The sequence below is a fragment of the Aquarana catesbeiana genome, linkage group LG07 (assembly GCF_042186555.1).
Source record: "Aquarana catesbeiana isolate 2022-GZ linkage group LG07, ASM4218655v1, whole genome shotgun sequence".
Classification (NCBI taxonomy): Eukaryota; Metazoa; Chordata; class Amphibia; order Anura; family Ranidae; genus Aquarana; species Aquarana catesbeiana.
The window spans coordinates 7,660,428-7,683,417 of NC_133330.1; the positions used below are offsets into that span (position 1 = coordinate 7,660,428).

At 43.1% G+C, this 22,990-nt stretch overlaps 1 protein-coding gene across 1 annotated transcript in view; it reads right to left on the minus strand.

Moving 5' to 3' along the window:
- Nucleotides 1-211: 211 nt before the first annotated feature.
- LOC141102651 (uncharacterized) overlaps nt 212-22,990 on the minus strand; it is an 85,902-nt gene continuing 63,123 nt past the window's right edge. Inside the window, exons 18-25 of the mRNA XM_073591558.1 lie at nt 19,364-19,649; nt 16,389-16,549; nt 13,710-13,998; nt 9,144-9,298; nt 6,931-6,978; nt 4,927-5,206; nt 3,136-3,290; nt 212-445 (exon numbers count right to left, since the gene is read on the minus strand). Coding sequence (XP_073447659.1) covers nt 441-445; nt 3,136-3,290; nt 4,927-5,206; nt 6,931-6,978; nt 9,144-9,298; nt 13,710-13,998; nt 16,389-16,549; nt 19,364-19,649 — 1,379 coding nt within the window. The 3' untranslated portion in view covers nt 212-440. The remainder of the gene's footprint in view (nt 446-3,135; nt 3,291-4,926; nt 5,207-6,930; nt 6,979-9,143; nt 9,299-13,709; nt 13,999-16,388; nt 16,550-19,363; nt 19,650-22,990) is intronic.

A 22,990-nucleotide genomic window follows, 5' to 3' on the forward strand; every position in this document is an offset into this window, starting at 1 on the left:
TACACACACACAAACACACAAACACACACACTATCCCGAGGAGAGAGAGAGTAAATATGTATTTTATTTTTATTTCTCCTGTAATAAAGAAATAATATATGTATATTTTCTCAGTCTAACGTGTGTGTGTGAGAGAGATAGGTACAAACCTTAGATATAATGTGACCTATAACCCTTAAAAACAACATTTAAAAAGGCACACAAACAAAAATGAGAGTATTGATTTTTTTTATTTGTATTTTTAATAAATGTAACAACATTTATTAAAACATTTTTTTTATAAATTACAATAAAATTATGAGAGGGAGAGAGGGAGAGAGAGTATGTATATATTACAATGAGACAACAATTTTTAAAAACTATTTAGATAACAACAATGAACCTTGTATTATCGTTTTCATAATTTTTATTTTTTTAAATTCTCATAACCACTTGGATCTTCAACCTAGAGGATTAAAACAATAAAAAACATGAATAAAATAATAATAATTACAAAAAAGAAACAAAAAAAAGTTTGCGAATAAATTACGGTTGCATTATTTCTTGTATTGCCTACCTGCAAATGGCATAGACCAAGTAAAGATGAATTTCTATGACAGTCCTTCAGCTTCTGTAATATAATCACTGTCATACCCTCCACATCCTCTCCTGTACATACTGCCCACTGTCATACCATCCACACTCCTCTCCTGTACATACTGCCCACTGCAATACCCTCCGCACTCCTCTCCTGTACATACTGCTCACTATCATACACTCCACACTCCTCTCCTGTACATACTGCCCACTGCAATACCCTCCACACTCCTCTCCTGTACATGCTGCCCACTGTCATACCCTCCACACTCCTCTCCTGTACATACTGCTCACTATCATACACTCCACACTCCTCTCCTGTACATACTGCCCACTGCAATACCCTCCACACTCCTCTCCTGTACATACTGTCCACTGTTATACCCTCCACACTCCTCTCCTGTACATACTGCCCACTGTTATACCCTCCACGCTCATCTCCTGTACATACTGTCCACTGTTATACCCTCCACACTCCTCTCCTGTACATACTGCCCACTGTCATACCCTCCACACTCCTCTCCTGTACATACTGCCCACTGTCATACCCTCCACACTCCTCTCCTGTACATACTGCCCACTGTCATATCAGTTCTTTAAAATGATATTGAATATCCTCAATGTTACCAGCTCTAGAATGGGCACACATTTGTTAGTTCAACTAAAGGAATTCTTCTCAGTCCTCATATTTGTTCTGCCCATTATTAGTACTCATTTAATTGTGTGATTACTATTGTGATGTATAGAGGAACACAGGGGATGTCAGCTACTCTAAATAAACCACTGGTAAAAAAAAAAAAGTGTCCCTGAAAATATTTTTGAAATGTTGGTAACTATGCACTTGGGTACTGCCCAAGGGCCACCGGGTCAGTAGGGGGCCCCATGAGAGGCTCCTGGGATCCTGTGATATTAAAGTGGTGGTAAACTTCACTAACATTACTACTTTTTAGGGGCCCCGAGGTAGGTTTTCCATAATGTATGAGTATGCACAGCATATTAGCATATTAGGGTACACTTACCTGTCAGACTGAGCCCTCCAGCGCTGCGTTGTGATCAATCTGGCCGGTCCTGGGTGCTTCCATCTTCACCCGATCTTCCTTTTGGGTTCTGTGCCTTCGGTCACTTGCCTTAGCTGGGCTGCGTTGCTGTCACTCCCATGCATGCTTATGCGCATCCCCCTCTCTCTCACCCCCTTCTCTCTCTCTCTCTCTCTCTCTCTCTCTCATCCCCCTCTCTCTCATATCCTCCTCTCTCTCCCACCCCCCTCTCTCTCATATCCCCCTCTCTCTCATATCCCTCTCTATCTCTCACACCCCTCTCTCTCTCTCTCTCTCTCTCTCTCTCTCTCTCATCCCCCTCTCTCTCATATCCTCCTCTCTCTCCCACCCCCCTCTCTCTCATATCCCTCTCTATCTCTCACCCCCTCTCTCATCCCCTCTCATATCCCCCTCTCTCTCACCCCCCTCTCTCTCATATCCCCCTCTCTCTCACCCCCCTCTCTCTCATATCCCCCTCTCTCTCATATCCCCCTCTCTCTCTCATATCCCCCTCTCTCTCTCATATCCCCCTCTCTCTTTCACCCCCCTCTCTCTCATCCCCCTCTCTCTCTCACCCCCCTCTCTCTCATCCCCCTCTCTCTCTCACCCCCCTCTCTCTCTCACCCCCCTCTCTCTCTCATCCCCTCTCATACCTCTCTCTCTCACCCCCCCTCTCTCTCTCATCCCCCTCTCTCTCTCTCATCCCCCCTCTCTCTCTCTCATCCCCCTCTCTATCTCTCTCTCATCCCCCTCTGTCTCTCTCTCACCCCCCCTCTCTCTCACCCCCCTCTCTCTCTCTCACCCCCCCTCTCTCTCACCCCCCTCTCTCTCTCTCACCCCCCCTCTCTCTCACCCCCCTCTCTCTATCACCCCCTCTCTATCACCCCCTCTCTCTCTCATATCTCCCTCTCTCATCCCCTCTCATATCCCCTCTCTCTCTCTCTCTCTCTCTCTCTCATCCCCCTCTCTCTTTCTCTCATCCTCCCTCCCTTACCTCTTATCCCTCACCCCTCACTCATCCCCTCTTTCTCTCTCTCCTCCTCCCTCTCTCTATTTAATTTAATTTGTTATAACAAAAAATTGTTTGTTTACTTATTTTTTTTTTATTTTTATAAAAAGCCCCACCAAAATCCTCAGCACCAGGCCCATGATGTTCTTAATCCGGCCCTGAGTGGGGATATCTGGAGGATGGGTGCAGCTGCAAACATCATTCAGATATTTTCTTTTTCTGTCTGCGATTCCCTGCACATTAAAAACAATCACAGCAGCTAATCAGCCACCTGATTGTTTTTACAGGTGGCGGGAGGGGACATCCAGGTGATGGCTCACCTGTTCTCCAGTGCAGATCTCACTCCCTTAGATTCTTTCCCCACCATAATGGCTGGGAAAAGTGATACCAGGATCTGGATATAACGTTTTACACATCGCGTCTGGGTCATTAACAGGAAGGTGTATTAGCTCTAGAGAAGAATACTAATACAAGGCAGTACGTTCATGCTGTAAGAAAATGTAGACATCTTACCTCTAGTGGGCGCCGGTAGGCCAAACACTTGGACTTCACAGAGCGAAAGTATCTCTTCCCGGTCCGGTATGATTACTGTCACATACTTCCCCTTCATTCCTTTACAGTTGAACATGGCGGTCTCCCCAGGGCCCAACGAATAGATGACTGCACACCTGTTCAAATATGAAATTTAAAGAATAAAATTCTCAATGCTTTTAGTTATCGGGTATCTGTATTATCTGTATTTTTAAATGAACCACCTAAGGACCGGGCCTATTTTTCAGACTCTGTGTTTACAAGTTAAAATCTTTTTTTTTTTGCTAGAAAAATTACTTAGAACCTCTAAACGTTATATATATATATTTTTTCTAACACCCTAGAGAATAAAATGGCAGTTGTTGCGTTACTTTATGTCTTACTTTAGGTCTTACAAGCGCATTTTTTGGGGGGAAAAAATACACTTTTTTGACTTAAAATATAAGTCATCAATGAAGTTAGCCCAATTTTTTTTATATTGTGAAAGATAACGTTACGCTGAGTAAATTGATACCCAACATGCCACGCTTCAAAACTGCGCCCGCTCGTGGAATGGTGACAAACTTTTACCCTTAAAAATCCCCACAGGCGACGTTTAAAAATTTCTACAGGTTACTTATTTAGAGTAATAGGGTGTACACACGGTCAGACTTTGTTCGGACATTCCGACAACAAAATCCTAGGATTTTTTCCGACGGATGTTGGCTCAAACTTGTCTTGCATACACACGGTCACACAAAGTTGTCGGAAAATCCGATCGTTCTAAACGCGGTGACGTAAAACACGTACGTCGGGACTATAAATGGGGCAGTGGCCAATAGCTTTCATCTCTTTATTTATTTTGAGCATGCGTGGCACTTTGTCCGTCGTATTTGTGTACACACGATCGGAATTTCCGACAACGGATTTTGTTGTCGGAAAATTTTATCTCCTGCTCCACAACTTTGTGTGTCGGAAAATCCGATGGAAAATGTCCGATGGAGCACGGTCGGAATTTCCAACAACACGCTCCGATCGGACATTTTCCATCGGAAAATCCGACCGTGTGTACGGGGCATTAGAGAGGAGGTCTAGGGCTAAAATTATTGCTCTCGCTCTACCGATTGCGGCGACACCTCACATGTGTGGTTTGAACGCCGTTTTCATATGCGGGCGCGACTCACGTATGCGTTTGCTTTTGCTCGTGAACTCGGCGGGACGAGGCGCTTTACTTTTTTTTTTTTTTCTTATTTATTTTACTTCTTTTTTTTTTTTTTACACTGTCCTTTTAAAAAAAAAAAATGTTTGGGTCACTTTTATTCCTATTACAAGGAATTTCATCCTTTGGATTGAAGGATTAATGATCCAATTCATCCTAGTTCCTAGGCCTAAATCTTTAGCCATACTAATTACTGTTGTAATTACAGGATAATATTATAACTGTGTCTTCACCATATGATAAATCAGACTGATATATGTGATTGTTAGTGACTTCATTGTTATATACATTTTTATTTATTATTGTTGTTCCGTAGTCCATATTTTCATACAATTTTATTGTGCTTAAAATTCTCTACATAGAGAAATAGAATCACCAGGAAATAATGAATTAATTCAGTATAATCATATCTATTAATTTTGTTTTTTGTTTTTTATCTTATCAAGCCTGGAGGCTTTAGGTACTGTTGTATATCGCTTAATTGAATAATCAATATTGCTGACTTGATTAATCCCTCAAACTTTCTGGTAGTGGTAATTTTGAAATAGTTTTGATTATATTTATCTCATACCAACCTGGGATTGTTCCCCCATTCTCTGGAGTCTCCTATCCTGATCTCGGCCTTATTGATCCGCTCCCAACAACAATCCTCCCTGTTGGTTACAGCCACAGAGAAGACCGCATGGACTTCCTTCAGATCTACTGTCCACCAAGGACAATTACCCCATATGGTTTGGCTGCACTGCATCTTGAAATAGTTGCTCGAAAGAGACCCATCAATGGAGTTCCTGGAATCCCCAAAATTGTTATACAGGCCGGACTGGGATGAGACTCCTTTTAACGCCACATTAGGTGCTGAAAGTGTATAAAAAGAAAGTTAAAAGTTCCTGGAGAGACCTAATGGTGGGTTTCCAAGGTATACTGTCTTCTAGGATAAAGAAAAGTGACCTGTTCTGCTGAAGGGTGGCACTGAGTACGAGCTTCTGCCCTTTAAAATGCCCTTTGCATGTGGTCCATATGGTATAAAGCAGATATCTATTAGCACTGGTTACCTTTATTGTAATTAAAATGGTTATAATTTAGGTTTAATGTGGCCAACAGTGGAGATAAGGCTTGGTTTGAAATTAATAGGCAATGGTGATAACACTAAGCAAGAGATCAAGATGACCATAGCAAGTGAGTAGAGCCTTGGTTCCTCTTAGAATTTGGAATGTATTAATAAGCCAGCAGAAGTGTTTGCTGGCACTGCGGAGGTGATGAAGGGACGATGCTGCATATTTTCTGGGACTTTCCCAAACTTGCCCCCTTTTGGCGTGAAGTGATCAGTACAGTCAAGCACCTGACCAATGTTGACCTGGAAGGGAAAACGCGGCCTGTCTGCTTCATCTTTCAGACAGACCGATCAAGAAATATTAGGCCTCTCTCACAATCCAGCTGCTAAACGCGGTCAGAGCATGCATCCCCCTTTGTTGGAGATCGGAAACCCCCCCATCAAAGTCTCTGTGGTTCTCTAAGGTAAACGAATTGAAAAACACAGAGGATCTCACAGCTATGTTGCATAATGGGGAGGAGACCTTCCAAGAGACCTGGCGACCCTGGAACCACTTTGTATACACTGACGCATATTTACAGGAGATGGCACAAATAAGCTAGCCTTCCCAGATCTGACTCTACTCCCTGGGTGAGAGGCCCTCTACACCCTCATTTTCTCTTCCTCTATCCCTGTACCCCCAGCTCCTATTACTCTGGGGTCATCTACTCCCAACATTTGTTCCCCTGGTCCTACCCCCCCCCCCCTTTTTTTCTTTAGTTTCCTTTGGAGACCCAGTGATGGGATACACCCCTCAGATATGAAGTATATCCTGATTTATATTCTGCTTTCACATTGCCCCATCCCTGGGCTTCTTAGGTCCAAGGGAAGTACTACCTCCAGCTACACTACCTGAAAATCTTAAGCTAAGTTACTCCATTCTATTGTGTGTTATATACTTTATTTCAGTTCATCTCACTATTTCATGCATTAAAGTACATAAGCCATGATCCTCTATATAAATGTATGATAGACACCCCAGCGTGGTGCACTGAGCACTATCCACACAAACGTATTTGTTAAGATGACCGCATACTCCGTGCAATGCTGGGCCTGTTGTTTTCTGACTTGGCCCTTCATTACTTATCTGTTCTTGGTATGATATTCTGTAACAACTGTTTATTTTGATTGTTACATGTAACTTTCTTTGGTAAATAAAGGAATTATAAAAAAGAAGCCAGCAGGAACCTGAAACCAGCAGTCCTCCTCCCCTCTTTACAATAGACTTACTCTCCCCACTCAAGGTTCTCATATCTTATTTCTGAAAATACCTAATTAATGAAAATTACAAGAGAGGAAGTGAGAACTCCACACTGGCCGTGCCTTGGACGCAGAGCTGATCGCTCATCTACAGAGATCTTGCCATCAGAGTCATTCAGAGGTCCAACACAAGCCAACCTTCATCCACAACTGGAACAACAGCTTTAAATAATATATTTCCTTGGAAACTGGCTGTTCTAGAGATCATGTTAATTAAAAGGAAAGTTACCTCCATTTGAAATTCCAGGTAGGTTTGTATCCATACTGATTGGTGTTCCTGGAAAACCAAAAATGACAAGAAATATGTTTTATGCAGTTCTGTTCTTCACTGCATTAAAAGTAGAACACTTTAATTTGTGTTTAGTAAAAGCCACATGCTGAGTGGAGGTGTTGAGTATCAGCAATGGCCATAGCTCTGCGAAGGAGGAAAGTTCAGGGTCTCAGCCACTCAGGGCCAGGGCATGGGGTGGGCAGGAGGGGTGGCTGACTGGGTATCATATTAGGTTGAGGGGGGGGGGGGCACCAATACATAGGGTGAGGAGATGGTGGGGGAAAGGATTTGTGCTGGGGGGGCTTGGGGGAGGGAATGTGTGCTGGGAGGGGGAATGTGGGGGGCATCAAGGGATAACATTTGTTCTAGGAGGGACAATTTAAAGGGGGATGTGCTGGAAAGGGTGTTTTGGGGTGCTTTGTGATGGGAGAAGGAAATTTGTGCTAGGAAGGGGGATTTGGGGGGTGCTAGAAGAGGTGATTTGGGTGGGGGGATTTGTGCTAGGAGGGGACATTTTTGGGTTTATTCATGTTAGGAAGAAGGATTGTGGGGGGGAGGATTTGAGCTGGAAGGGGTGATTTTTCTTTGGGGGGGATTTCTGCCATGAGGGGGGGTTTGGGGAGAGAGAGGATTTGAGCTGGGAGAGAGGATGGGGGGGGGGCAAAGATTTGTGTTGGGGAGGAATTTTATCAGTTGGTAGATTCTTAATTCTGATAGGGGGGGTATTTGGGGAAAATTTATGCTTAGGAGGCAAGTGTGCAGATTAGTGCTTGATATTGGGGGGGGGGGGTGTATCTTCTTTTTACAGGTTGCCTATAGACCAGTTTTGTTTGGTCAACCAATAGGGTCGCTTTAAACCACAAATTTGTTTGCACAAAATATCTTTAGCAATCAGTGATTAATATGTTAAAATATCGGGCTGATAACAGAACTGGAGATATGAGTTGCAGTGTAATATACATTCACCAGAAACTTTATTAGGTACACCCGTTCAATTGCTTGGTAACACAAATTGCTAATCAGCCAATCAAATGGCAGCAACTCAATGCATTGAGGCATCTAGACGTGATGAAGACGACTTGCTGAAGTTCAAACCGAGCATTAGAATGGGGAAGAAAGGGGGATTGAAGTGACTTTGAACGTGGCACGGTTGTTGGTGCCAAACAGGCTGGTCTGAGTATTTCTGGGATTTTCACACACAACCATCTCTCGGGTTTACAGAGAATGGTGGGGAAAAGAGAAAATATCCAGTGAGCGGCAGTTGTGTGGAGGAAAATGTCTTGTTGAGGTCAGAGGTCAGAGGAGAACGGTCAGACTGGTTCCACCCACTACTATGGAGTTGGACCTAATACAGGGGGTCCAACCCACTACTAGCAAGGGGAACCTAAGAAAGGGGGTCCAACCCGCTACTAGTAAGGGGGTCCTAAGAAAGGGGATCCAACCCGCTACTAGCAAGGGGGACCTAAGAAAGGGGGTCCAACCCGCTACTAGCAAGGGGGTCCTAAGAAAGGGGGTCCAACCCACTACTAGCAAGGTGTACCTAATAAAGAGGGTCCAACCCACTACTAGTAAGGTGGACCTAATAAAGGGGGTCCAACCTGCTACTAGCAAGGTTATCCTAATAAAGGGGGTCCAACCCACTACTAGTAAGGTGTACCTAATAAAGGGGGTCCAACCCACTACTAGAAAAGTGTAACTTATAAGGGGGTCCAACCCACTACTAGCAAGGTGGCCTTAATAAAGGGGTCCAACCCACTACTAGCAAGGTGGCCCTAATAAAAGGGTCCAACCCACTACTAGTAAGGTGGACCTAAAAAAGGGGGTCCAACCCGCTACTAGCAAGGTTACTCTAATAAAGGAGATCCGACCCACTACTAGCAAGGTGGACCTAATAAAGTGGGTCTATCCCACTACTAGCAAGGTGGACCTAATAAAGGGGATCCAACCCACTACTAGCAAGGGGGACCTAATAAAGGGGGTCCAACTCACTACTAGCAAGGTGGACCTAATAAAGGGGGTCCAACCCACTACTATCAAGGGGGAACTAATAAAGTGTCCGGGGAGTGTATTTGTAATTTTTTATATTGCATGCTAATTTCTATTTTCCACCACATTAGTGTTTTAATACTGAGAAAGGCGTACCCGTTTAATTGACAAGTAATAAAACTTACCATTAGATGTTTCAGGCAATCCAAAGACCTGAACTTCACACAGGATGAGATGTTCGGTCCTCCCCGGGATTGTCACCGTCACATAACGGCCAACCATTCCTTTACAGGAGAAGAAGACTGACTCTCCGGATTCCATAGAAGTAATCACCCCACACCTGATGAAGACCAGGGAATAAAAACATGTAAAACCTTATTATAAACAAGTTCTTTCCAATTGTTACACAAGCCCTGAACCCCTTCATGACATGGTAACAGGATGTGGGCTTTAAACTTGGACACCGCATGTGTTATTGCGCTTGTGCTGGGACTGCGCTGCACAGCTCGCTCCCAACACACACACACACTGGATCTCCTACTAATGACCCGGAATTGGTATAAACTATGATCATCAGGAGCAGGAGAACTTACTTTGTGTTGTTCTTTGGTGGTCATTAATGGTAATAGCAAGAAATATACAGCTAAATAAAAAAAAACATTTTTTTTTATATTTTGGGCCAATTTCCCTTGATATTTAAAAAAAACAGGAGATATCCATTACCATTTACCACCAAATGAAAGCCCAATTTGTGCTAAAAAAAAAAAAAAAAAAATTAAAAGTACAATTTCTGTCTTTGCAGATAACACCAAGCTATGCAATGGATGGAATAACGTCCTTACAGTATGTCTCCAATTTATAAGCCGACCTCAATGCTCTGTCTAATTGGGCGACTATGTGACAAATGAGGTTTAATGTTGAGAAATGTAAAGTTCTGCACTTGGGGGCTAAGAATATGAACCATACATACTAGGGGGAGTACAACTGGGGGGATCCATAGTGGAGAAGGATCTGGGGGTTTTGGTAGATCATATGATCATTAATAACATACAATGCCAAGCTGCGGTTTCCAAAGCGAGCAAAGTCCTTTCTTGTATAAGAGAGGTATGGACTCCAGAGAGAGAGACATCATCTGTACAAATCATTAGTAAGACCTCATCAGACCTTGGGCTCCAGTTCTCAAAAAGGATATCGGGGAACTGGAAAAAGTGCAGAGAAGAGCAACCAAACTGATAAGAGGCATGGAGGAGCTCAGCTATGAGGAAAGATTAGAGGAACTGAATTTATTCTCGTGAGAAGAGGAGATTAAGGCGGATATGATCACCATGTATAAATACATAAGGGGGGATATGATCTCCATGTATAAATACATAAGGGGGATATGATCTCCATGTATAAATACATAAGTGGTCCATGTAGTGAACTTGGCGTTGAGTTACTCACTTTAAGGTCATCACAGAGGACAAGGGGGCACTCTTTTACGTCTAGAGCAGAAGTCTCCAAACTACGGGCCTCCAGTTGTTCAGGAACTACAATTCCCATCATGCCTAGTCATGTCTGTGAATGTCAGAGTTTTACAATGCCTCATGGGATGTGTAGCTCCGCAACAGCTGGAGCGCTGTAGTTTGGAGGTCTAAAGGAAAAAAAGATTTCCTCCCCAATAGAGCTCCACGATTTTGGCTAAAATGAGAATCACAATTTTTTTTGCTTAGAATAAATACCACAATTCTCTCACAATTCTCGCGGTGTAACATCTTCTTTCACAATATACAAAAAAAAATTGGGCTAACTATACTGTTTTTTTTAAAAATTAATTAAAGTGTATTTTTTTGTATAAAAAATTGCGTTTGAAAAACCGCTGCGCAAATACGGCGTGACAAAAAATAACGCAACAACCACCATTTTATTCTCTAGAGTCTCTGCTAAAAAAAATAATATATAATCATGTTTGGGTGCTCCACGTAATTTTCTAGCAGAAAATAATGATTTTTACTTGTAAGCAACAGATGTCAGAAAAGGTTTGGTCTTTAAATGGTTAAACTTCCATCATCCACACGCTGGAGTTCTTTCCTTTGATAAAAGAACAAAAAGATACTTTGTTTCTACTTATTAAGCATGTTGTAATAAAACTTGGCAGGCTGCCTGGATTTTTTTTCCAGCTGTGAGAACTCTCTGCACCTGTTAGAAAGATCATGACATGTGTTTTGAAGATCGGGAAGGGAAAAAGATTGTGATTCCGATTCTTAACGATTAATCGTGCAGCTCTAATCCCCACGTATGGAAAGGTTTCTTGACGGTAAGAGCTGTGAAAATGTGGAATAGGCTCCCTCCAGAGGTGGTTCTGTCCAGCTCAGTAGATTGCTTTAACAAAGCCCTGGATTCTTTCCTAAATGCACAAAATATATCTGCGTACGGACATTTATAGGTAAAGTTGATCGAGGGAATATCCGATTGCCTCTCTGGGATCAGGAAGGAATTTTTCCCCTGCTGTAGCAAGTTGGATCATGGTTTGCTGGGGTTTTTGCCTTCCTCTGGATCAACTGTGGGTGAAGAATTGTGTATGTGTGATTGTATTTTTTTATTTCACCAGCTCTCTGTTTAGGGAGCACTGAGAACTGAACGATTAGCTGTGTTTGATTGCTCGGTTCTCAGTCTTAGAGCCAGCGGGGGACAGGTGCAGCTTAGGTCCGCCATCAAGGTAAGTATGATTCTGAAAATAACCGCCCAAAAAAAAATTCTCTTTTAAGGTTTGTTTCAGCCTCCATCATAAAGGGGTACAGCCGTTACAACTGTAAGGGGTCCCGAGGCCTGAGGAGCCCGTCCGGGCCAGAAGAAGGCAGGACAGGTGAAGGGGAGCCGTGCTGTGCATTACAGAATCGATCTCGGCTCATTCTGCTCTCTGTGGCATTGAGCTCAGACATCAAGCTCTTTACTGCCACCTCTGGCTACTATGTGCATGTGCACCCCTCGTGTACTGGGCTTCTCTGTGCCAGAAACATGTCAGCTTTGTGAAAAGAGCTGGGACCAAGTAGGAAGATCTTCTTTACAAGTAGGGGCTGTGAAGGAAATGGATGGGGATGTTTTATGTACAGAGAGGTGTCAGAACCTTGTGTGTTGACAGGTTTGTGTATATTTGGGGCTGTGATATATACAGGCGTGTGGTGGGGGGGCTGACACATATACAGGTGTGTGGGGGGGGCTGACACATATACAGGTGTGTGTGTGTGGGGGTTGACATATATACAGGCGTGTGGTGGGGGGGCTGACACATATACAGGTGTGTGTGGGGGGGCTGACATATATACAGGTGTGTGTGGGGGGGCTGACATATATACAGGTGCGTGTGGGGGGGCTGACACACATACAGGTGTATGGGGGGCTGACATATATACAGGTGTGAGGGGGCTGACATATATACAGGTGTGTTGGGAGGCTGACATATATACAGGTGTGAGGGGGCTGACATATATACAGGTGTGTTGGGGGGCTGACATATATACAGGTGTGTTGGGGGGCTGACATATATACAGGTGTGTTGGGGGGCTGACATATATACAGGTGTGTTGGGGGGCTGACATATATACAGGTGTGTTGGGGGGGCTGACATATATACAGGTGTGTGGGGGGGCTGACATATATACAGGTGTGTGGGGGCTGACATATATACAGGTGTGTTGGGGGGCTGACATATTCACAGGTGTGAGGGGGGCCCACATATATACAGGTGTGTGGGAGGCTGACATATATACAGGTGTGAGGGGGGCTGACATATATACAGGTGTGTTGGGGGGGCTGACATATATACAGGTGTGAGGGGGGCTGACATATAACCAGGTGTGTTGGGGGGGCTGACATATATACAGGTGTGTGTGGGAGGCTGACATATATACAGGTGTGTGTGGGGGAGCTGACATATATAAAGGTGTGTGGGGGGCGCTGACATATATACAGGTGTGTGGGGAGGGCTGATATATATAAAGGTGTGTGTGGGGGGCTGACATATATACAGGTGTGAGGGGGGCTGACATATATACAGGTGTGTGGGGGGGGCTGACATATATACAGGTGTGTGTGGGGGACTGGCATATATACAGGTGTGAGGGAGGCTGACATATATACAGGTGTGTGGGGGGGCTGACATATATACAGGTGTGTGTGGGGGGGCTGACATACATACAGGTGTGTGGGGGGCTGACATATATACAGGTGTGTGGAGGGCTGACATATATACAGGTGTGTGGGGGGCTGACATATACACAGGTGTGTGTGGGGGGCTGACATATATACAGGTGTGTGGAGGGCTGACATATATACAGGTGTGTGGGGGGGCTGAGATTTATACAGGTGTGTGGGGGGGCTGACATATATACAGGTGTGTGGGGAGGCTGGCATATATACAGGTATGTGGGGGGCTGATATATATATATACAGGTGTGTGTGGGGGGACTGACATATATACAGGTGTGAGGAGGGCTGACATATATACAGGTGTGGGGGGGGGGGCTCACTAATAAATGTAAACAAGTGAGGTCATTAATGATTTATGGACAGGAACATTTTTATTTTGCTTGTTTATTGTGTGGGGGTTCTGCCCTAAAAATTCTAATTTCTTCAACAGAAATATGCATCTTAGCTCTTGAATTTGAAGCAAACTCATAAATAAAATGACCGTAAGATAAATTAGAAGATACATCGAAGACTTATATAAATATTTGTTTTAAAAACTGTTGCTTTTTCCTAATAAACCTGACCTTGGATTTAACACTCCTCCAAATTCCGCCGAGCTCCCAATACGAATTTCTGCTCCAACAATTCTCTCTTTGCAGCATTCCAGCACCCGATTGGTGATGACTACAGAGAAGATCTGGTAGGGTGACTCCAGGTCCACCATCCACCAAGGTGACAGCTCTCTTTGGGTAATTGAACATTGCCCCATGATGTGATTAGCGGCCAGGGAGCCGTCATTGGCATTACCAGCTTCTCCAGAAGAAGAAAATGTGCTGGACTGGGAGGCCGTGCCATTCAGGGCTACATTCCGAACTGGAGAAACAAAGTTGAGATATTGAATTACAAAGTTAACACAAAAAAAAAAACTTTCATAACGATCAGACAAGAACCAAGGACTCAAAAGTACATCAATTACAAACAATACTTGGAATAAACTGTTTTTGCCTTCAGTCTGTTTAAAGGTTCCCAATATTTCTTTTGAAGGACCATACATTATTATATTTATATCTCACTTGTATATCCCATAAAAGCTTCAAATTGATGTCAATACTCTAACATCTCTCATGGTCTGTGGTGACAACACCTCCCTGCCATTGTTTTAGAAACCTAAAATTGTTAACAGTTGGCAAAGACTTTTATTCATAGTAGTCCAACTTTCCCAACCCAGAAGATACAGAAGGCAATGCTCTGCCCATATGTGTGAAATGTCCTGTAGTTTGGGTGGTCATTAGGACTCATCTACATAAAGACCAGTCAAAACTCACCTTGCTCCTAATAGTGCTAAAGCGAATGGTCCATGCCACAAAATAGCACTAGTGGTGGTAGAAAGCAATCAAATACATTGGGAATAAGGAGCATATGCAATTCACCTTACCTACAATATACACTATATTGCCAAAAGTTTTGGGACGCCTGCCTTTACACACATACATGAACTTTAATGGCATCCCAGTCTTAGTCCGTAGGGTTCAATATTGAGTTGGCCCACCCTTTACAGCTATAACAGCTTCAACTCTTCTGGGAAGGCTGTCCACAAGGTTTAGGAGTGTATCTATGGGAATGTTTCATCATTCTTCCAGAAGAGCATTTCTGAGGTCCAGGCACTGATGTTGGACAAGAAGGCCTGGCTCGCAGTCTCCTCTCTAAGGTGTTCTATCGGATTGAGGTCAGGACTCAGTGCAGGCCAGTCAAGTTCCTCCACCCCAAACTCGCTCATCCATGTCTTTAGGGAACTTGCTCTGTGCACTGGTCCAAATCATTTGGTGGAGGGGGGATTATGATGTGGGGTTGTTTTTCAGGGGTTGGGCTTGGCCTCTTAGTTCCAGTGAAGGTACCTCTTAAGACGTCAGCATACCAAGACATTTTGGACAATTTCATGCTCCCAACTTTGTGGGAACAGTATGTGGACGGCCCCTTCCTGTTCCAACATGACTGCGCACCAGTGCACAAAGCAAGGTCCATAAAGACATGGATGAGCGAGTTTGGGGTGGAGGAACTTGACTGGCTAATTATTTACATTTCTTACATTTCTTTTTAAATAACTAATAATTAATTTTAATTTTAAGAAGACACCTTTATCTGCTCACAAAGAGTAGCTTTGGAGACATTCATGAGATATGTGCAGAACAAAAAAATTTGTTTAGTTGTGGTTCGTTATTTAGTTAAATTTGTTTAATTTGTTTTCAGAATTAATTTTGTTTATTCGAATTCAAATCAATTCAAATTTTTCCAGTTCCATTGAAATTGCATTCCAATCAAATTCCATTCAAAATCAAATTTATTCTATTCGAAATTCGAATATTGGAAGATGGTTATATTTTTTCTATTCCATTCTATGCTGTTGTTTTTTCTATTATATATATTTTTTTATTTTCTATTCTGTTCTTTTCTTTTCTACTATATTCTATTCCAAATTATTCTATTCAAAATTCCAATTTATTCTATTCGAAATGTGAATTTCGGAAAACGGTTATATTGTTATGTTCTTTCTATTGTATTCTATTCTTTCTATTGTTTATTGTATTGTATGCTATTTAATTCTTTTCTATCATTTTATTTTCTATTCTATTCTTTTCTATTCAAATTCAAATTTATTCTAATCGAAATTTGAATTTCAGAATTTTTCTATTTTATTTTATACTATTCTGTTGTTTAATCTAATCTATTCCTTTATTTTCTATTCTATTTTATTTTATTTTGTTCTTTTATTTTCTGTTTTATTTTGTTCTGTTTTGCTCTATTCTTTATTTTCTACTTTTTTAATGTATTCTAATTTTTTCTATTCTTTTATTTTCTTTTGTTTTACTTTATTATGTTCTCATATTTTAATTTCTATTATATTATTTTTCTATTATTTTTCTTTATTTTTTTATTCTATTTTATTCTCCTTATTTGGAAATTCTAATTCAATTTGAAAAGTATTCTAATTCGATTTGAAAAGTATTCCAATTTGATTCAAAAACTATTTCAATTCGATTCGAAAACTATTCAAATTTCATCCGAAATTGTGATTCGTTATTTCAGATTTGTTTAAATTCGTTGCATCCAAATTACCGAATAACAAAAAACTTGCCAGAATTTCAGTTCAGAACGAAACGAACCGCACATGTCTAATATTCCTGTCTCTGGGGCCAATGAATGGAGAGCTCTTTCTAACACATACAATAAGCTAGAATCTAAGACACAATCCCTACTTTACATACACATTTCTTCTCTTCGCTCTTCAACTTGCTCAGCAAACACTTGGACATCACATAAAGTCAAATGTTCTGCTCTTTTGGGTATAAAAATTGTAACAAAACGTCCTTTCATCCCATCACAGTCATAGATGATGGTCTGTCTATTGGGGACGATCTGAGCACACCTGCAAAAGAATGAAGAAGAACATTGGACCGGGCATCATGATGGACAACACCCAGCATCAGTAGTAAGGGTTACATTGTGGAAAAAAAAAAAAAAAGTTCCAACAATTATGGACTTTCTGATCACAAACATTAATAAGGGGGAACAGAACATCTCAGAATGGACAAAGAAAAGTTTTGAAGTTTTCAGTGGTGCATCTTTTAATCAAAGTAAAGAGCCTATGACGTAAGCACTTTACCATGTGATCAGCTGTGTCCAATCACAGCTGATCACAGTGGAAATAGGAAGTGCCGGTTATCGGCATTCCTCTCCCCACACTGACAGCGTGTGAGAAGAGGAGAGCTGATAAGTGGCTTTACTCACAGGGGAGATCTGCACTGATAATCAGTGCAATGATTATGGGTGCAGCCCCACCAGTGATGCCCACCAGTGCCCACCAGTTATGCCAATCAGTTCCAATCAGCGAGGTCAATCAGTGCCCATCAGTTCTGCCTTTCAGTGTCCATCAGTGCCGCCTATCAGTTCTGTCTATCAGTGTCTATTAGGGATGGGCTATCTGTTCGAGTCGAACATGAGTTCGACTCGAATATTGGCTGTTCGCCCATTCGCCGAACAGCGAACAATTTGGGGTGTTCGCAGCAAATTCGAAAAGCCACGGAACACACTTTCAAATAAAAATCTAAAGTTCTCATTTTAAAGGTTAATATGCAAATTATTGTCATAAAAAGTGTTTGGGGACCTGGGTCCTGCCCCAGGGGACATGGATCAATGCAAAAAAAAGTTTCAAAAACGGCCGTTTTTTTCAGGAGCAGTGATTTTAATAATGCTTAAAGTCAAACAATAAAAGTAAAATATTCCTTTAAATTTCGTACCTGGGGGGTGTCTATAGTATGCCTGTAAAGGGGCGCATGTTTCCCGTGTTTACAACAGTCCGAGAGCAAAATTACATTTCTAAAGGAAAATAAAAACATTTAAAAGTTCTAGCTCTAGTGGCGGCTATTAATGAATTGTTGGTCCCGGCAATACACATAAAAGTCATTGAAAGTCATTAAAAAAAATGCGTGGGGGTCCCCCAAAATTCCATCACCAGGCCCTTCAGGTCTCGTATGGATATTAAGGGGAACTCCGCGCCAAAATTAAAAAAAAAATGGTGGTGTGGTTCCCCCAAAAATCCACACCAGGCCCTTTTCCGAGCATGCAACCTGGCAGGCCGCATGAGAAGAGGGGGGGATGAGAAAGCGCCCCCCTCCTGAACCGTACCAGGCCACATGCCCTCAACATGGGGAGGATGTCCCCATGTTAATGGAGACAAGGGCCTCATCCCCACAACCCTTGCCCGATGGTTGTGGGGGTCTGCGGGCGGGGGGCTTATCGGAATCTGGAAGCCCCCTTTAACAAGGGGACCCCCAAATCCCACCCCCCCATGTGAAATGGTAAGGGGTATATTGTACCCCTACCATTTCACAAAAAGAAAGTGTCAAAATGTTAAAAATCCACAGGAGACGGCTTGGGACAAGTCCCTTATTAAAAATAAAAAAATAAAAAAGAGATTCCAGCGATGTAATCCCATAAATCCATGCTCCTACTCCAGCGATGGATGATCTCCAGCGACTTCCGCGAGGAACACGCACAGGATCCTGCCTCCACCGGAGGCACCCAGCCAATGATGCGGTGCCAGCTTGACAGCTCTTATGTAGCTGAGGGCGGGGACACCCGTCACGTGACTCTGTCCCCCTCTGACAAGGGGAAACGCCGGAGTTTCCCAGTGATTTGTACGGCCCCGCCCCCTCTTATGCAATGGGAGTCCTGGTTAAAAAAAGTTGCGATAAGCGTATATTGATTGGTTTGCACAAAAGTTATAGCGTCTACAAAATAGGGGATAGATTTATGGCATTTTTATTACAATTTTTTTTTCTGTATTAGTAATGGCGGTGATCTGCAATTTTTATCGTGACTGCGACACTATGGCGGACACATCGGACACTTTTGACACTATTTTGGGACCATTGTCATCTATACAGCGATCGGTGCTATAAAAGTGATATAAAATTGCACTGATTACTGTGTAAATGACACTGGCAGGGAAGGGGTTAAATACTAGGGGGGCGATCAAGGGGTTAAGTGTGTCCTAGGGAGTGATTCTAACTGTGGGGGGTGGGCTCACTACAACATGACAGCGATCACTGCTCCCGATGACAGGAAGCGGTGATCTCTGTCATGTTGCTAGGCAGAACAGGGAAATGCCTTGCTTACATCTCCACATTCTGCCACTCTGTGACATGATCGCGGGCACCAGCAGACATCGAGTCCACGGGACCCACGGGCATGGTCACAGAGTACGCAGCGGGAGCGCGCACGTCCACAATGCCGCGATTGAAAGGAGACGAACCTGTACGCCCATTAGCCCAGCCGTGCCATTGTGCCAATGTATATCAGCGTGCGCTGGTCGGGATGTGGTTAATGTACCGTAGTTTGTCTCCATTCCACGGGCGTGGAATGTTTGGCATCTATTTACTCAATGTAACATTAGGTATTATATTGTGTTTGTGTTCTCCAGAATTCGTTAAAGTCTATTTTTTTTAATTTGCATTTAAAAACTGCTACGCAAATATTGTGCAACATAAAAAATTGCAACACCCACGTTTTATTCTCTAGGGCCTCCACTTAAAAAAAAACAGATATAATGTTTGCTGATGTTCTTAGTAATTTTCTATAAAAAAAATTTAAAAAGCAGATTTTTACATATGTAAGATGTCAGAATTGGCCTGGGGGGTCAAGTAGTTAAACTACAGAGGTCCAAATGCCTTCATCTTACCTGGGGTTATGTACACCACCTCGCTCCTCAGAGTCTCCGATAAGGATCTCAGCTCCATTTAAATGGCTTTCACAGCATTCTCCGTGGCTGGTGATGGTAACATACAAGACTCGCATTTTGTTTAGTAGGTCCACACGCCACCAAGGACCAAAATCTACGAGTGTGCCGGTGCAGCTTCTATCAGAAAAACTTGCAGATCTGTCGCCATCAACGACTAATCTTGAGGGTAGGTTATGATCGAAATAGCTGGACTGGGAGCAGAGGCCTTGTGGAGCAACATTGGCAACTGAAATTAAAGTTTGGAAACCAATTATTTTTAGACATGTGCACAACAAAAAAAAATTGTTTCATTTCTTTACATATACATTGATTCGTAACAATTCGTAATTTCATAAGACGCGAGTTTTCATATTCGGACTCGTTCGTATTTTTGTAACAGTTATATTTTCGTTGATATGAAATGATTCGTAATTCCGTCTAATTTTCTTTGATTCGAAATTCGTAATTTTGTTAGATGATAATTTTCGTTTATTCGGTACACTACTCGGAATTTAGTAATTGTTACTTTTGTGGGATTGCCTTTTTCGTTGATTTATACTTTCGTAGGAAATAAAGATTTATAGTCATATATATGACCGATGGTCAGCACGTCTCGTACGCCCGCACTTGAAGTACCGCCACTGCGCCTCTAGAAAAATAAAACAAACTGCCCCGCTGCCACTTTAATGATGTAAAATGTGAACCGTATTTTTAACCCCTGTCTAGACTTGATAGTGAAAAATAAGTGGCGCTAAATTACACACATGTGTATTAAACTACAATAGTGTAAAAATCCTGAACCTAAAAATAAATGAAAATAACTTCATAAACAATACATTTTAAAGTATCGCTGTAAAGAAAATAAAAATAATCAGTGCAACAATGTAATGATTTTAATTATCAGTGTAACAATATCACCCTGTGACAAGTGAAAATAAACTAAATTCAACTTAAAAGACCATAAGCATAATCAGGTTCATCCAGAAAAGAACTGATTCAGTGTAAACTTTTCTGATCTTCCACCACACCAATAAGTGCCAGTGAGTCCGCTCCCTTTGAAAGACACACTATTGTAGTTTAATACACATGTGTGTAATCTAGCGCCACTTATTTTTCACTATCAAGTCTAGATAGGGGTTAAAAACATGGTTCAAATAATAATCCTATGCTTGCTTTTCTAATAAGCCTTGTACTTACTCCAATCCACTCCCTCACCAGACCTGACTCAGTCTCCTTCTCAACTGAATGCAGGCATGTACTGGTCATCAGGACTACCGGGAGTTTTCCGGTGGGCCGATGGCTCAGTGGGCCGGTTTCAGTGACAGGATCCTGGGTCCCAGGCACTTTCATTCCGGGACAATACAGTGTCCCGAAATTGCCCCCTGTGCCGATCTGATGCCCCCTAAAAAGGCCACCAGCACCGCTTTACTGACTGTCACTTGTTCTGGCCGGGCAGGCCGGCCGAGACCCGCTGTACCTTGTAGTTGCACAGCTGCTGGCTCACTGCCCGAACTGGTTGCTAGCCGCCTGGCGTATAGCAACCAGTGACGTCACCAGAGCGATGCCCCAGAATTCAGAGCGGAGGAGGATTTAACTTCCTCCTCCTCCGCGCACGCCTAGTACTTAGATCCACCCCCCTCCTCTGAGCTGAAGCCGAAACTAGTGGAGCCTGGAGGACATGTGTGGGACACAGTGCACAGGGAGCCACCACGCCAACCTCCATTTCCTGGTTCTCATCTGACAGGTATAATGTGATCTGTGTGCTCCCGCTGCTGCAGCTACACTTTCTTCACCCACAATCTCTCCACCAACTCTTTCTGTGAGTGGGGGATCTGATGGTAAAGAGGGATCTTTCTGTGAGTGGGGGATCTGATGTTAAGGGGGGGTTCTTTCTGTGAGTGGGGGATCTGATGGTAAAGGGGGATCTTTCTGTGAGTGGGGGATCTGATGTTAAGGGGGGGGGGTTCTTTCTGTGAGTGGGGGATCTGATGGTAAAGGGGGTTCTTTCTGTGAGTGGGGGATCTGATGGTAAAGGGGGATCTTTCTGTGAGTGGGGGATCTTTCTCACAAAAATAAGTACACCCCTCAGTCACATTTCTGTAAATATTTTCTTCTATCTTTTCATGTGACAACACTGAAGAAATGACACTTGTCTACAATGTAAAGTAGTGAGTGTACAGCTTGTATAACAGTGTAAATTTGCTGTCCCCTCAAAATAACTCAACACACAGCCATTAATGTATAAACCGCTGGCAATAAAAGTCAGTACACCCCTAAGTGAAAATGTCCAAATTGGGCCCAATTAGCCATTTTCCCTCCCCAGTGTCATGTGACTCGTTAATGTTACAAGGTGTCAGGTGTGAATGGGGAGCAGGTGTGTTAAATTTGGTGTTATCGCTCTCACTCTCTCATACTGGTCACTGGAAGTTCAACATGGCACCTCATGGCAAATAAATCTCTGAGGATCTGAAAAAAAGAATTGTTGCTCTACATAAAGATGGCCTAGGCTATAAGAAGATTGCCAAGACCCTGAAATTGAGCTGCAGCACGGTGGCCAAGACCATACAGCGGTATAACAGGACAGGTTCCACTCAGAACAGGCCTCGCCATGGTCCACCAAAGAAGTTGAAGTCACATGCTCAGCGTCATATCCAGAGGTTGTCTTTGGGAAATAGACGTATGAGTGCTGCCAGCATTGCTGCAGAGGTTGTAGGGGTGGGGGGTCAGCCTGTCAGTGCTCAGACCATACACCTCACACTGCATAAAACTGGTCTGCATGACTGTCGCCCCAGAAGGAAGACTCTTCTAAAGATGATGCACAAGAAAGCCCGCAAACAGTTTGCTGACGACAAGCAGACTAAGGACATGGATTACTGGAACCATGTCCTGTGGTCTGATGAGACCAAGAAAAACGTATTTGGTTCAGATGGTGACAAGCGTGTGTGGGGGCAACCAGGTGAGGAGGACAAAGACAAGTGTGTCTTGTCTACAGTCAAGCATGGTGGTGGGAGTGTCATGGTCTGGGGCTGCATGAGTGCTGCCGGCACTGGGGAGCTACAGTTCATTGAGGGAACCATGAATGCCAACATGTACTGTGACATACTGAAGCAGAGCATGATCCCCTCCCTTCAGAGACTGGGCTGCAGGGCAATATTCCAACATGATAACCACCCCAAACACACCTCCAAGACCACCACTGCCTTGCTAAAGAAGCTGAGGGTTAAGGTGATGGACTGGCCAAGCATGTCTCCAGACCTAAACCCTATTGATCATCTGTGGGGCATCCTCAAATGGAAGGTGGAGGAGCGCAAGGTCTATAACATCCACCAGCTCTGTGATGTCGTCATGGAGGAGTGGAAGAGGACTCCAGTGGCAACCTGTGAAGCTCTGGGGAACTCCATGCCCAAGAGGGTTAAGGCAGTGCAGGAAAATAATGGTGGCCACACAAAATATTCACACTTTGGGCCCAATTTGGACATTTTCACTTAGGGGTGTACTGACTTTTGTGGCCAGCGGTTTAGACATTAATGGCTGTGTGTTGAGTTATTTTGAGGGGACAGCAAATTTACACTGTTATACAAGCTGTAC